General features: G+C 35.2%; 1 protein-coding gene across 1 annotated transcript in view; it reads left to right on the top strand.

Moving 5' to 3' along the window:
* Lrp1b (LDL receptor related protein 1B) overlaps nucleotides 1-14645 on the top strand; it is a 1617914-nt gene that overhangs the window by 1082960 nt on the left and 520309 nt on the right. Inside the window, exon 36 of the mRNA XM_059258831.1 lies at nucleotides 14441-14575. Within this exon, the coding sequence (XP_059114814.1) occupies nucleotides 14441-14575 (135 nt within the window). The remainder of the gene's footprint in view (nucleotides 1-14440; nucleotides 14576-14645) is intronic.

Genomic DNA, 14645 nt, shown 5'->3' with positions numbered 1-14645 from the left:
GCTTGAATTAATAATTCTCCTGCCTTTGACTCCTGAATGTTTGGTTACAGTCTGGCTATTAAGAACTTTTAATTATTAAAAAATGGAAAGTGTTTTGCATGGAAAATTTCATGTTATTTTGCAGCAAATTTTCTGTGAGCATCATAATTCTTAACAGGATAACTTATTTTTTTAAGAATATGAGATCCCAATTGGCAACCCAATGAGTGTTAACTTTTGTTATAGAAGTTCATACATAGTGGTAGTAATAGCTGCTTAACTATGTTTAAGAATTATTTTTCCTTTGGGAGAGGTTAAGATTGAATTCTTTTTTAGTAACAAAATTTCAAAAATGTATATTTTACATTTTTTAATTAAAAATTATTAAATATATATTTAGTTATTTTAGAAATCTTTACAGTGAATATGCTGGTTAGTTTTTTGTCAACTTGACACAAATCAGACACTATCTGGCAGGATGAAATTTAAAATGAAAAATGCCTCCATCAGAATGGCCCGTAGGAAGTCTGTGGGGCATTTTCTTGATTAATGACTTATGTGAAAGGACCCAGCCCACTGAGCATGGTGCCACCCATTGCAGGTAGTCCTGGGTGGTATAAGAAAGCTGGCTGAGCAAGCTAATAAGTAGTTTTCCTCTCTGGCTTCTGCTTCAGTTCCAACTCCAGACTCCTACCTTGAGTTCCTGACTTGGCTTCTGTGAATGACAGACTGTGATCAGGAAATATAAGCCAAATAAACCCTTTCTTCCTCAATTTACTTTTGACTACTGTGTTTTATAGCAGCAAAAGAAAGCAAACCAGATCACTGTCTTATGATTATATTCATGCACAAATACAATTTTATTTGTACTTTGTATTTTATATATAGTAGTTGACATATTATTATTATTGAAGTGTGCTCAATATTAAGTGTTTTAATGGCATACACTTATTTTGTGGGTTTGGGAGAGATGCCACAGCATTTGTGTAGGAATCAGAGGACAACTTTTGGAAGTCAGGTTTCTTCCTCCAACATGTTGATCCTAGAGATATAACTCAGTTCATCAAGCTTGATGGGTAACAAGTTCCTTGATCCAATGAGCCATATTACAGGCCCTAAATGCTTTGACTAAGACCAACTTATGTCATCCTCAATTTGTTCTTCCAAATTCACATAACAGAGAAACATTAAGTGACTCCACCATGATACAGCAGGCAGTACTTAAAACATTAGAATTTTCTGATATCAAAAGGTCAGCCCTAAGAACTAAGAACATACATACAAGTAATGTTGTGTAGGCTGTGTAGGTTTTATTTATGATAATATGTATATACATATATGTATATAACAACAGTTAATAAAGAAAATGGATATGAAATAAATATGAAAGATGACAAGGAAGGGTAATATTGGAGAATTTGGAGGGAGGAAAAGAAAGGGAATAAATTATGTAATTATACTATAATGTCAAAAAATAAAAGAAGCGATTAAAAATATGAGAACTTACTACCTTATTTAGTCTTTTGTCCTGTTTTACTCTCACCGATTAACTCCTTAATTAAGGATTGTTTTTTCCACTTGGAGTGATGATACAAAACATTTAGACATCTTTGCTGAGAAAATTATTATTTGGTTTTATAGTGTATTCATGATATTTGTCTGATTCAGGGACTATAGTTATCACATAACAGCCAAATGCTGAAGAAATAAGGTTTCTGATGTTTCCTATGGAAAAAAGGGAGCTCTCTTTTTTTTTTTTTTTTTTTTTTTTGGTTTTTCGAGACAGGGTTTTTCTCTGTGTAGTTTTGCGCCTTTCCTGGAACTCACTTGGTAGTCCAGGCTGGCCTCGAACTCACAGAGATCCACCTGGCTCTGCCTCCCGAGTGCTGGGATTAAAGGCGTGCGCCACCACCGCCCGGCTTGAGCTCTCAGTTTTATGGAAAGGACTGGTTCTTTCTTTGGAGTTTCTGATAGGTGTTAACCGCTGTCTCAGTTTGACATCTTCCTGTTGGAATGCTGCACCGGAACACATTCAAGTGATTTCTGGTTGGAATGGCCTTTGTTTAATTTCTAAATTGAAGAAGGGGAGTGGGAGACAGATACTTATGTTCTCAAGAGCTCCCTGAATGTCAAAGGAGCCACATGCCACCTGTGAACTGACTTCGTGCATGCAGAAACAGTAAAACAATAGTGGAAACCCAAATCAATGGTGACTTCAGAAGATAGGAAACCCTTTCTTTCTTCCCTTGAGAGGAAATGTTAAGCTTTTTGTATTAAATACATTTAATTCGAATTCCATAATGAACATAAAAACCAGTCAGGCTTATGTTTCCTTTGTGATAAACTAATAAACTGGAAGAGAAGGTGTACTATCTGAATTTTTACTGCAGTGTACATTAATGAGATGGAGATATCTAAAACCTCTGAAGTCTGCAGACTTTATTTACTCACTATGATGGAGTACTTAGTGATTTGTTGCTGTTAGATAATTGCCCATTAGCGTTTTTATTGATTTGCCTTTCTCAAGATGAAAGAAACAAATGGAATTTGTTAGTAGTTTATTATTGAATCCCTTTGTATAAGGAATATTAAGAACCTGGGTCTTTATTAAACTAAGAACATGCTTGAAGTGATGCTTTTTAGAAGTTCAGAAGAATAGGAAGTACAATTTCACTCCTACCTGAGCCCAGGTATTGGGTATCTTGTGACTTGGCTGTAAAAAGAGGTTGGGTGCCCATCATGCTGACTCTTTAACCATTGCATTTAATGCACTGGCTCTTCATCACCTCTAGGATTTAGTGAACTGTTCTTCTCTTCTAAACCAGTTGCTGCTCAGTCTTCAAAAATCAGCCAAAAGTAAACCTTCCTTGGCTTATGCAGTGATTCTCTTTGCTTCATAAGTCTTCCATTCTTGTATCTGTTCCAGATGTCTCAATGTATGCCATGATTGAGTGGCATTGCCAATGACAGGTGAGAGTGTGGAGAAACATCAGCCCTCAGAGCAGGAAGGCACAGCATTGCTTGATCTGAGAACTTGGAGGGGGTCTTCTAGTGACAACCATTGAAATAACTTAACCACAAAAGATGGTCCTTTTCTATCAACTTTGTTTCATTGTGAAATACTTCCTATGTGGTAGTTGTAGTAGTTTTACTAAACTTTTCTCATTTGCTGCATAACTTACCACCAAAACAAATGTATTTCTTTAACCTACATTTATTCATTTACATATTAAGAAATTATTCAATGTGTTTATTTGATTAATATCTCAATATTATGATTATATATATATGTATATATATATATATATTTTCATACACATGGAGGAAATTTTAAAGGTTGAAGAACATGAATATAAAACCAGAATTTAACATTTTCTTGATTGTCTAAGATTTTCTTGCTAACTTTTGCCATTTTTCTCAAATCTGTATTTGCTCAGCTTGTTTTCTTATATAGCTCAGGCCCACTTGCCTGAGGATGACCCTGCTTTCTCTTGTCAGAAACCTCATCCATCAATTAGCAATCAGGAAAACTCCTCACAGACATGGCCATGGGCAGCATAGGCAGTTTCTCAACTGAGATTCCTCTTCCAAGGAGACACTAGGTTTTGTCTGCTCACTACCATAGTGTGTTCGCCAGTAATGTCTAACCTATGCAGTAATTTTGGATAAATGAGTTAGAATCTTGGAGGTGTGGCTGAGTCATTGCTATTACAAATTCGCTGACAATTCTAAGAACTTTCAAATCACACAAAAGCAGATTAGGTACTGAAGTTGAAATAAGATATCTTTGGTAGGAATGGGTAAACAGAAAAAGGAAGGGATGGTAAGCAAAGGTGGAAGAGGGAAGAGGGAGGAGCCAGAGTTATGGTGTTTCAATTAGGCTCTACAGGACAGAACCACTGAGAATCTTGTGGAGGGTGTGAAAGATGGTCTCGTGGAATAAAAATCCAGAACCTTATTTTTTAACTTCTATGTTTTAATAAACCTCCCTGCCCCATTTTTCCATGAACTCTATTTGAGTGTGTATTTCATGTTTGTGTGAATGATTCTGTGTGTATCAGATTAGTAGTAATGTTCTAACTGATTAAAGCCAAGAAGATGATTTCAAGGTGGAAATGGGATAGAGCAGAGACAAAACATTAAGCCAAAAATCATAATAATTGGAAAATATATAAATGGCATGAGAAAGTTTTCTATCTTAAAACTATGTAGAGAATGTGATTTTGAGAGTGTAGGAGATGGGGGCTTGCAATAGAAATGACTGTCTTATCTGTCAATGTCATAAAATGAGAAACAGGCTGCAAACTGTTATCTTAGATAAGCCAGAAGAATTAATGAATTCTAGGGCCTTAAGGCAGCCTTCATAAATGTGGCAACAATTATATTTCTTAGCTTGTCTGTTAAGGTCACTGGTAATGAATGACAAGACAAATTATTGAAAATGTGCTTATTTCTGACTACAAAAGGGAAGTTATCTGGTACAAGGTCATCTGAAGGTGTTAGAAAAATAATTAAAGCCTGACTGAAAGTCCATGGCTACAGGATAAAAGGCTAGTGGATATTATATTTTTTATCTCAATAATCAAAATGTATCTACCAGGTTCTGTGAAGCTTGAGTTTCCTTGAGCTTACCTTAACTCCATTGACAATGAACTGCTAAAACATGTAACATATGGTCAAAAATCCAACAACAGAAATAATTCCTAATAAATTTCTTCATAAAAAAATTACGTTAACCGCCATAGATAAAAATTCTTATGGAAATAAAATCTGAAATTTATCAAGAAACTGAACATACTTACAACTTTTCCTAAGTTTACACACACTTTGGAGACTCACACTGTGAAATTCATTGTAGAATCATAAGAAAGAAAAGAAACCACAGACAGAAACTGAGGAACTGGATTTATAAATTCAGCTAAACAAAATGATGGATTTAAGTGCTTATGCATAGAGATGCCCTTAAATAATTCTTTGAGCTTCATATCTAGCTCATGTTTCTTAAAGAGATATGCAAAAATTCTAAGAACTTATCATTGGAACCCATTACCAAAGAATAGCACTATATAAAGAATTTGTAAAATTTCCTTAGTTAATAACTTGGGAAAATTGATACTCTTGATGCCAAACAGATTTTGAAATTCCATGAGTTCCTCTGTCAAATTAGTATATTGGGAACTATGTGCAGGAATCCATCCTAATTGTCATACATATAGAACAAACTAGAATCATCCCAAAAGGATTGTTTTGGTAATTTTAGCATTTATTTATTTATTATTTGGGGGAGGGTAGGCAAGAACACATGATACAGGGAGCACGTGGAGGTCAGAGGACAACACCAGGGGTCCATTCTCTCCTTTTACCATATGAGGTCCTGGGGTCAAACTTAAGTCACCAAAGTTGGAGGAAAGTGCTTTTACCTGTTGAGCCGTCCTGCCTGCTCTGGGATGAATTTTAAGACAAAAAATATTTTTCTCAGTTGATTCAAGATGTCAAAGAAACATGGGAATAGTCTGCATATTGGATTAATGAATAGGATGAACATCATAACAGAAAAGACAAATTCCTACTTTACATGAACCTTGGAGTGAAAGAATTCCAAGCAAATGGAACTAGGAAGCAAGCAGGTGCCATTATTCAAATATCTGCAAAAAGATGTTAAACAACAATAAGAAGATGTAAAGAAAAAATCAGTATATACTGATTAATACAACAATTAATCACCAGGAAACAAGAATTTTAAACATATACACACTGAACATGGGTGCAATAAATTTTATGAAATGAATAAATATAAAAATCTTTAGATATAAAATCATAGACTGATTACAATACAATAACAACATTGTGTAATAAGCACTCTTCTTGGCAGCCAAGGAACCATAGGAAAGGACACAAAGCAAGTTTTAAGGAATACAGAAAAATTGAAACCGTGGCTTGTATTCTATCTGACCAAAGGGGAGTGAAAATAAAATCAATAACTAGAATACAGGACATGCACAAATTCATAGAAATTTAGTAGCACATTGTTAAATGATGAGAAGTTATCAAAAATATCAAGAAAGAGATATAAATAGTACAAGAGCTAAACAAAAATGAAAACACAAAATCCTAAGAGATACAATAAAAAAGTCCCAAGATATAAGTGAATAGCTACAATTGAGTTGCATTAAGAAAAAAAAATCAAAAATAAGTAATGTTGGAACTTGGTGTCTTGGAAAAGCAGGTGTTGAATGTCCCCTCTTTTCAGCTTATTCCTTCAAGAGTCTTCTACTGAACACAGAACTAGGTTAGTAGCCATCAAATGATGTGGCCCGTCTCCAGTGTAGTAGGGCCAAGGTGCATGTAGCCATGATTGGCGTTATATGCGGGTACTGGGGTCCAAATTCAAGTCTCCATAAATAAACCACTCAGTCTTCTCTGCAGTCCCCATTTTATCTACTCCTATTCATTGTAGTATTTGAAGTTTTACCTAGAGGAGTAAGTGAAGGTAATAACAGGGAACAAAATAGAAGTCAAAATATCCTTATTTGCAGATGATATACTACACATAAAAGACCCTAAAGACATCACTAGAAAGTCCCCAATTCTGACAAACATTTTCAGCAACAAAACTAATTTATGTATATGAATCAAAAGGTCTTTTCAATAATTATAACAAAAATATTGTGAAAAGAAAGCAGAGAGTAAGCCATTTATACTTTCCTCAAAAAATACTTTGCATAGGAAAATGGCAATTTAAAAATGCCTATAATGGGAAAATTATCCGTCCAGTGTAACAATTAAAGACATAGGCAATGATCAAAATATCTTATAAACAAAATCTTTTCACATAATATTTTGCCCTCAAATGCAATTAATTCTTTTCCTCAATTGCAGACACTTGAACTTTTTGGAAGTCCTTGTGCTGTGTAATGCTTGTTTGTGTTGAGAAATGTATATCATGGAGTTCATTTTAGTATGCTGTTTATGTTTTGTTCTCTTTTTTTTTTTTTTTTTTTTTTTGGTTTTTCGAGACAGAGTTTCTCTGTGTAGCTTTGCGCCTTTTCCTGGAACTCACTTGGTAGCCCAGGCTGGCCTCGAACTCACAGAGATCCGCCTGGCTCTGCCTCCCGAGTGCTGGGATTAAAGGCGTGCACCACCACTGCCCGGCTTGTTCTCTTAATAAAGTGTGCAGATTCAAAAACAAAACAAATACTTTGCAATAAATCTAACCGAGAAATTGAAAGATTTTACAGTGAAAATTTCTAAATAGTGAAGAAAAAAATAAAAGAAACTAAAAGATGGAAAGACCTAGCATGTACATGGTATGCTCATAATAAAATGTCCTTATGAAACACATCACCATGTACAATTAAGGCATAAAATGAACTATTTTAAAATTTTATAGAATTCCTTATTTTGATAAATGCTAGGAAAAAATATTTGTGGTCTCACCAACCATGACAATGAGTTTCCTTCTATCCAATAGCTTGTCTCAAACTAGGTGATAGGTCCAGACACAGTCACATTTAGATTTAGTACAGATAAAACTGGTTGTCAATTATCTATCATACATTGATAAAGGGACAAAAGAAAAGTGGCTTTCTTCAGGCACCAGCTACAGAATGCAAAAGAAAATACTTTGTAGACCGTCTCAATTTATCTTGTGACATCCAAAATATTATTTATTTATTCTTAATTTATTATTTATTCAAAATGTATTGTGATGTCCATAATATTACTGCATCAAAATGTTAGCAGAGCTATGTCAATAACAAAAAAGGTAGTATGATTCATGCCTATGATTTTCCTCCTTTGCTCTCTTCTACCTCCTCCCTGCTTTCCATTTTATTTTATATTTTACTTATATATTGCATTTTTAAAGACTCATTCAAAAGCTTGTAACTTAGAATATTTAAACTGTCTATCTTCAGTTCTTTGGATCTTTTGTTAAAAGAAGTAAATTCTGTTCAATGAGGAGAAAGCTGAAGTAATGTGCCTAAGTTTAATAGTACCACATGTAAAGTCGTTGCTTGCATGAAGCCCTTTTTTGGCCACTTATGTAAGAAGAAACACTATCAGTTCTGGTTACTAACTGTTGAATCAGTTCTTAGGAAGAAGAGATTCTGTAAAATGTCTTGTCTGTTCAGTATCTTACCAGGCCCTCATGATTGAATAAGCCATGTATAAAAGAGATGGTGGAGTAAATAGCCAATCTAGTCTCTATATTTTTAATTATGAGAGACTTGGAGATAACACAGGAATGCATTAAAATTAGCCTTATTGATTAATAGTATCTACCTGTGTCATTTCACAGAAATGACTGTTGTATTTAATCCAAGACATGAATGGAAATATTATTGCAAGTCTTCATAATAGACTGAAATTGAGCTAAACTTCCATCATCAAAATAGGAAAATAATTTGTGGCCTTACAAAATCTTATAAAAGTAAAATATAAGCAACAGAAGGAATAAAAAAATAGCAGTTTTATCCAGTTACTATGAATTGGAGAAATGAACTCAGGAGTCTGTATTGCATTTTATTACTTAAAGGAAAATTGTTTTAAATGTTCTGTTGTACTAGAGTTAAAGTATTTTCTATACAATAGAAAAGGGAAATATTACTTACTTAAGATTCAAAGGAAGTTGATGGCTTTTGGCAGCTACTTGAGTGATGCTTACATCAGTACTTCCTGTATTCAAACTCATATATAGTCTTAGGGTCGAGGGAAAGAGAGCTTGGGGGAGCGGGAGATCCCAGCTGGATCAGCAGCAGAGAGGGAGAACAGGGAACGGGAGACCATGGTGGATGGGGACCACATGAGAATAAGAGGAAGCGGGGTGCTGGAGGGGCACAGAGATCCACAGAGATACCCCCACAGCAGACTGCTGGCAATGGTCGAGATACAGCCCGAACTGACCTACTCTGGTGATGGGATGGCCAAACACCCTGGTTGTCGTGCTAGAAACCCCATCCAACTACTGAGGGATCTGGATGCAGAGGTCCATGGCTGGGCCCCGGGTGGATCTCTGGGAGTCCAATTAGCGAGAATGAGGAGGGTTTATATGAGCGAGAATTGTTGAGACCAAGGTTGGATGAAGCACAGGGACAGATGGCCAGACGAATGGAAACACATGAACTATGAACCAATGGCTGAGGGGTCACCAACTGGATCAGGCCCTCTGAATGGGTGAGACAGTTGATTGGCTTGATCTGTTTGGGAGGCATCCAGGCAGTAGGACCAGGTCCTGTGCTCATTGCATGAGTTGGCTGTTAGAAGCCTGGGGCCTATGCAGGATCGCTTGGCTTGGCCTGGGAGGAGGGGACTGGACCTGCCTGGACTGGGTCTACCAGGTTGATCTCAGTCCGCAGGGGAGGCTTTGCCCTGGGGGAGGTGGGAATGGGGGGTGGATTGGGGGGAGAGTGGGGGGGCCGGAGGGGGGAGAATGGTGGAATCCGTGGCTGATGTGTGGAACTGAATTGTATTGCAAAATAAAAATAAAAAATAAAAAAAATACATGTACATGTATCTGTGTATATAAAAATCACTAAGGCACAGTAAAATGAAGTGAACAATTTGCCTCAGATAGATCATCACTGATATGTTGCAAATGCAACTCATCATATTTTACCACTAGCTAGAATAAAGACACAGAAAATTTACAAATTTGTGGTAGGTATCATAGATTAACAAGTTTTATTTAATGTCATCATTTAAGGTCCATAATCAAATTTAACAAGCTGACATTTAACAGGATAGTTAAATGGTTTAAAAAGAAATGTAGCTTAATATCACTGTTAGCAGATTCTGGGAAAAGTCATATATACTGTCTATTTTCACTCCAGATAACTGACCTAGTTAAAAAAAATACAAAAAACAAAATTATAGTGCAATTTAAAAGAAGGTCTTTATCACAGCTAAACTTATGCTTTAGTTTTGGATACTACATTCCACTTATGTGCAATTGGAAAAGACCTTAACATTAAAAGATCAATGTTATGTTCTTAGTGGAATGTAAATATGGATGCATATATTTATATCATATTCATATATGCGGGAAAGAGAAATGTAGAGATGAAGTCCTTCAAGAATTCTCCATATACTGACATAGAAATCATCAGAACAAAGATGTCAGGTTCTTCCTTATTTTTAAATCTCCATCAAGTGAATTGATGACTATTTCATTAGGAGAGAAAAGTGATTGCTCGTTGCGTTGTATTTTGTGTATTTTCACACATGTTTCTTATTATTAAGAATTTTTCTATTCATTTTACATACCAACCACACATCCCACCCTACTCCTTCTTCCCTCCCCCCAGCCTTCCTCCCCAACCCTCCCCCCATTCCCACCTCCTCCAAGTCAAGGTCTCCCATGGAGAGTCAGCAAAGCCTGGTACATTCAGCTGAGGCAGGTCCAAGCCCCTCCTCCCTGCATCAAGGCTGAGCAAGGTGTCACATCTTAGGCACTGGGTTCCAAAAAGCCCGCTCATGCACCAGGGACTGATCCTGATCCCCCTGCCGGGGGCAGGGGGGGGGCAAATATATTTTATTCTATAGAAAAATCATGTACATTTGTGCCAGGAAATTTGATACTAAAACATAGGAAGTAGAGTATTTAAACGAGATAGTAAATAAATACATGTTAATGGGTATTAAGAAAATAGACACTTCAGGATTAAAAGACTTTAAGAGACTTACATTTTTTCCTTAGTCCTTAAGTTCTGAAATACTCAACAAATTTTTCTTTCCAATTAAAAATGTTTAATTTCTTTCATTGTCAATTACTACTATGGCAATATATAACTTTATGTATTTTAGGTATATGGGTGTTTTATTGACATGTACATTTGCCCTCCAGAAGAGGACATTAGATCTCATGGACTACAGTTATAGATGGTTATGAGCCAACATGTGAGTGCTGTGAATTGAACTCAGGATCTCTCTAAGAGCAGCAACTGCTCTAAACTGCTGAGCCATTGCTCTAGGCTGAAAATATATCTTTTATTCTGAGCTTAATTACAATTCACTACAACTGTCTACTAGTCTCTCTACACATTAATCCATGAGAAGTTTCAAGAGAAATATACTGTAAAACTGTATCAGTGGGAAAGCCATTGAAATTATTAGTACCCTCAAGTATACATTTTTCTTTTATATTAGTTGTTTCATACTATTAACAAATCAAACTGTTTAAAGAAAATTTATTTATTTATTTATTATTTGTTATTTGTTATTTTTTTTCAAGATAGAATATCTCTGTGTAGCACTGGTTATCCTGGAACTTTCTCTGTAAACCAGGCTGGCCTCAAACTGAAAGATCTCTCTGGGGCTCACAACCAAAAACATAAGAAAATTTATTTTTTAAATTTTATACTACTACATAAATTCCATGATTTTAGGGATATTATCTGTGTTTTTCCAGTATCATATACTTATATCTGTAATAAATCTTAGCATAGGCTATCTGTCAATATCTATTGAATGAAGGTGAAATTAATGTTTAAGAACTGCATAACTTGAGATTAGTTTGAGGACAAGGTAAAGGCAGTATGTTATTCACTTTCTGCATTTCATTCTATAAACAGTTTGTGTCTTCAGAGTTTATAAAATTATCGTGATTCAATTTAACACACTATTAAAACAGTTTATATCAATATTTTATAGATATATACAAATATCACAGATAAGCACAGGAAGATATCTTCTCAAGGTATCATCAGGTTGCTGATATGCTCAACACTGAAAGAAACCAAGACTCTTCTGATTATTCAGTACTGGATCTAGCAAAACTGACTTTGGGTTCACTATTATAGATATCCTCATATGTATATTGTGTTTGTGCACATCTAAGAAGTACAAATACAAATTTTCAGTTCAGTTACATAATGGGTACATATGTACAGTGAATGGTAGTACATGTAGGAAGGAGTGCTTTATGGTTATACAGAATGGACATCTTCATAGCATGCAAAGCCTGTGAGTAGTAATACACTGTGAAGATTGTGATTTTTCTTCTTTAAGCTCCTGCTTAGTAGATGTCTGTACAGCTTAAATTACTCATCTTACATTCTTATGTATTGTCCACCATTTCTCTTTGTGTTTCTTAAACACATATATAAACTCCCTCATGTCTAATATACGTTTTCCTTGTGTGATCTCTCTACCAGTTTTTATACAGTGTATTGTATTCACTCTTGGATTCACCCAGTGTTTATGGTGTGATTAGTGCATGCTGGGCATTGTCCTTGCTTCTGGGAACAAAGCAGAGAATAATATAAAATTCTAAACACTAAAGAAATATTGCAATGAAAGTCACAATAGACATAAACAAGTCAATAAATGTGTTATTTATGTGCAGATATTATTACAATTTTTATGGAAAGTACATGTCATGAAATAGCATGAATAACCACTCATTAACACTTACAGACCAGAAAACGATCAATAAATGTCTTTAATATTAATAGGTGTTATACAGAAGAAAAAAATCCATGGGAGAAATAAAACATGGCAAAAGATATTTTATATAGCATAGTCAAGAAGGTTTTAATAAGAAGGGGATATTTGAGTTTACAACAGATCTGGGGAAAGAACATTCTAGCAAAAGAACATTCCAGACTTAAAGAAAAAGTAATAATAAAAATCTGAAACTGGAGAGGAATTAGTTTGCCTCCAGAGCAGAAAAGTCTGTGTTACTAGAGATGATTGACAAGGAAGAAGAGTGGAAGATATCAGGGTAAAGAGGTACAGAGGCCTTGGGTGGTTCATGAAGGTCATGGTAAAGAACTCAGTTTTCACCATGTATGGACAGAATGTGGGGAGCTGTGAAGGAAATGAGGCAAGCTCAGTCTTACTTGCATTTCAAACGTGTGCAGCTATATTGAAAAAGGCTTCTCCAAGAGAAAGTTCAGGAGCCCAAGTGAAAGCCTGTTAGTAGTTGCTGGAAATGCCAGGTAAGAGTTAGAGGCTTTGGCTTTCAGTGTAGATGGGAATTGGATGTTAATGAATGAGGGTTATATTTTGAAGGAAAAATAAAAAGAACAATGTGTATTTGGAAAGTAACTGAATGTAGAACAGGAGAAAAAGTGAACAAAGACAACCCTAAGGCCTGAGGTGATGCTCATCATCAGCATGGGAGGTTCTTTCATGCAGACTGTAGGAAGTCTTGTGTATATGAACTGTCTTAGTTAAATGCAATACAGAAACCAAGTAGATGGTTTTGAATTGTGGACCTGATCTTTCACTGAGCTTAATACTTGAAGCAAAACACTGAATTCATTATACATTACTTAATATTTTACAAAATAAAATAACTCTTATTTTCTTGCCAAGTTCCTGTTTCAAAATGTATGAACTGATAGGCAGATTAGAGAAGCCTGAGCTTTCCTAACAGCTATGTGTATACACTGCCTTCTGCTTGGCTTCAAAGCATCGTGTCTCTGACTTAACTGTTGTTGAGGGTCGGGGGTAGAAATTTAGGGTATATTTCATTTGATATGGAATCCTAACACTTACTTAAAGAATGGCTTTAGTATATGAATTGTTTTGTCTTTATTTCCATAGCCTGTCAGTGTGTCAGAGGTAAAATATATTGGTCTTAAATGATTTGTTCTTCAAATGGCCACATTGGCCACAGCACAAAACATTAGCAGGTGGCAAATTTATTATTTAGTGATTTGTCCCCAGTGTCTTTCTAGAAGCTTTGTAGAAAATCATTGACCTGTAATTGCTACCCTTCATGAATATACATATATGTATATATGTATTATATTTCACTTATAATCTTTTCGACACATTTTTCATTCAATATTCAAAAAGCACAGTTATTTAAGGACTAGATAGCATGGAACAATTCTTCAAGTATTCTGAAATATGTTTGTACAACAAGAGTTTGAGAAGTACGAGGGAATTGTTTCCATTTGAGATGCTACTTAGGACCTCAGAAGGAATAACTGCTGATGAGTGTTTTTTCAGTCTTTACATATATTGAATGAACTATTTTTAAAAATACCCTTGATAGAACTGAAAGAATGACACATGCCTGTCTGTTGTCTCCACACTTTGAGACTTTCTTGAGTTGATTATCCCCAGTACTATCCATTGTACATTCAGATGGCTCAGAACCAAGTAGAAAAAGAACAAAAACTAGAAGAAAAATATGTGGTTTGGAATAAACATCCTAATTTCATGGGAATAAAACCTTACTGAGCCAAAACAAATAGAACAATGCTGAAAACATAATAAAGAATTTTCATGAATGTACCTTTAAAATTTAAATGCTGAAACCTAGTTTCTTTTATTTTATAGTTCCTTTACTACTCTTCATATTAGTAAATAATCCTAAAGAATGCTGAGAATCTACTGTTTTCTGTCCAGGATGATCCTGCAACACTGATTCTAATGTGATCCTAATACATGTACTGATGCATTTAATAATGTGTGTGCTTGTGTTTTTTTGTGTGTGTTTAATCAATAGAAAATGACACCATCTATTGGACAGACATGGGACTTAATAAAATCAGCAGAGCTAAAAGAGACCAGACTTGGAAAGAAGACATTGTTACCAATGGCTTGGGGAGAGTGGAAGGAATAGCAATTGACTGGATTGCTGGTAAAATCTATGGCTTAGTCTTGTTTTTATTCCACAGTTTTTGTTGTTGTTTTTTCTTTTTATAGGGAGT

Source organism: Peromyscus eremicus, chromosome 4 (genome assembly GCF_949786415.1).
Source record: "Peromyscus eremicus chromosome 4, PerEre_H2_v1, whole genome shotgun sequence".
NCBI classification, from domain to species: Eukaryota; Metazoa; Chordata; class Mammalia; order Rodentia; family Cricetidae; genus Peromyscus; species Peromyscus eremicus.
This window is presented reverse-complemented; position numbering and strand designations above follow the sequence as displayed.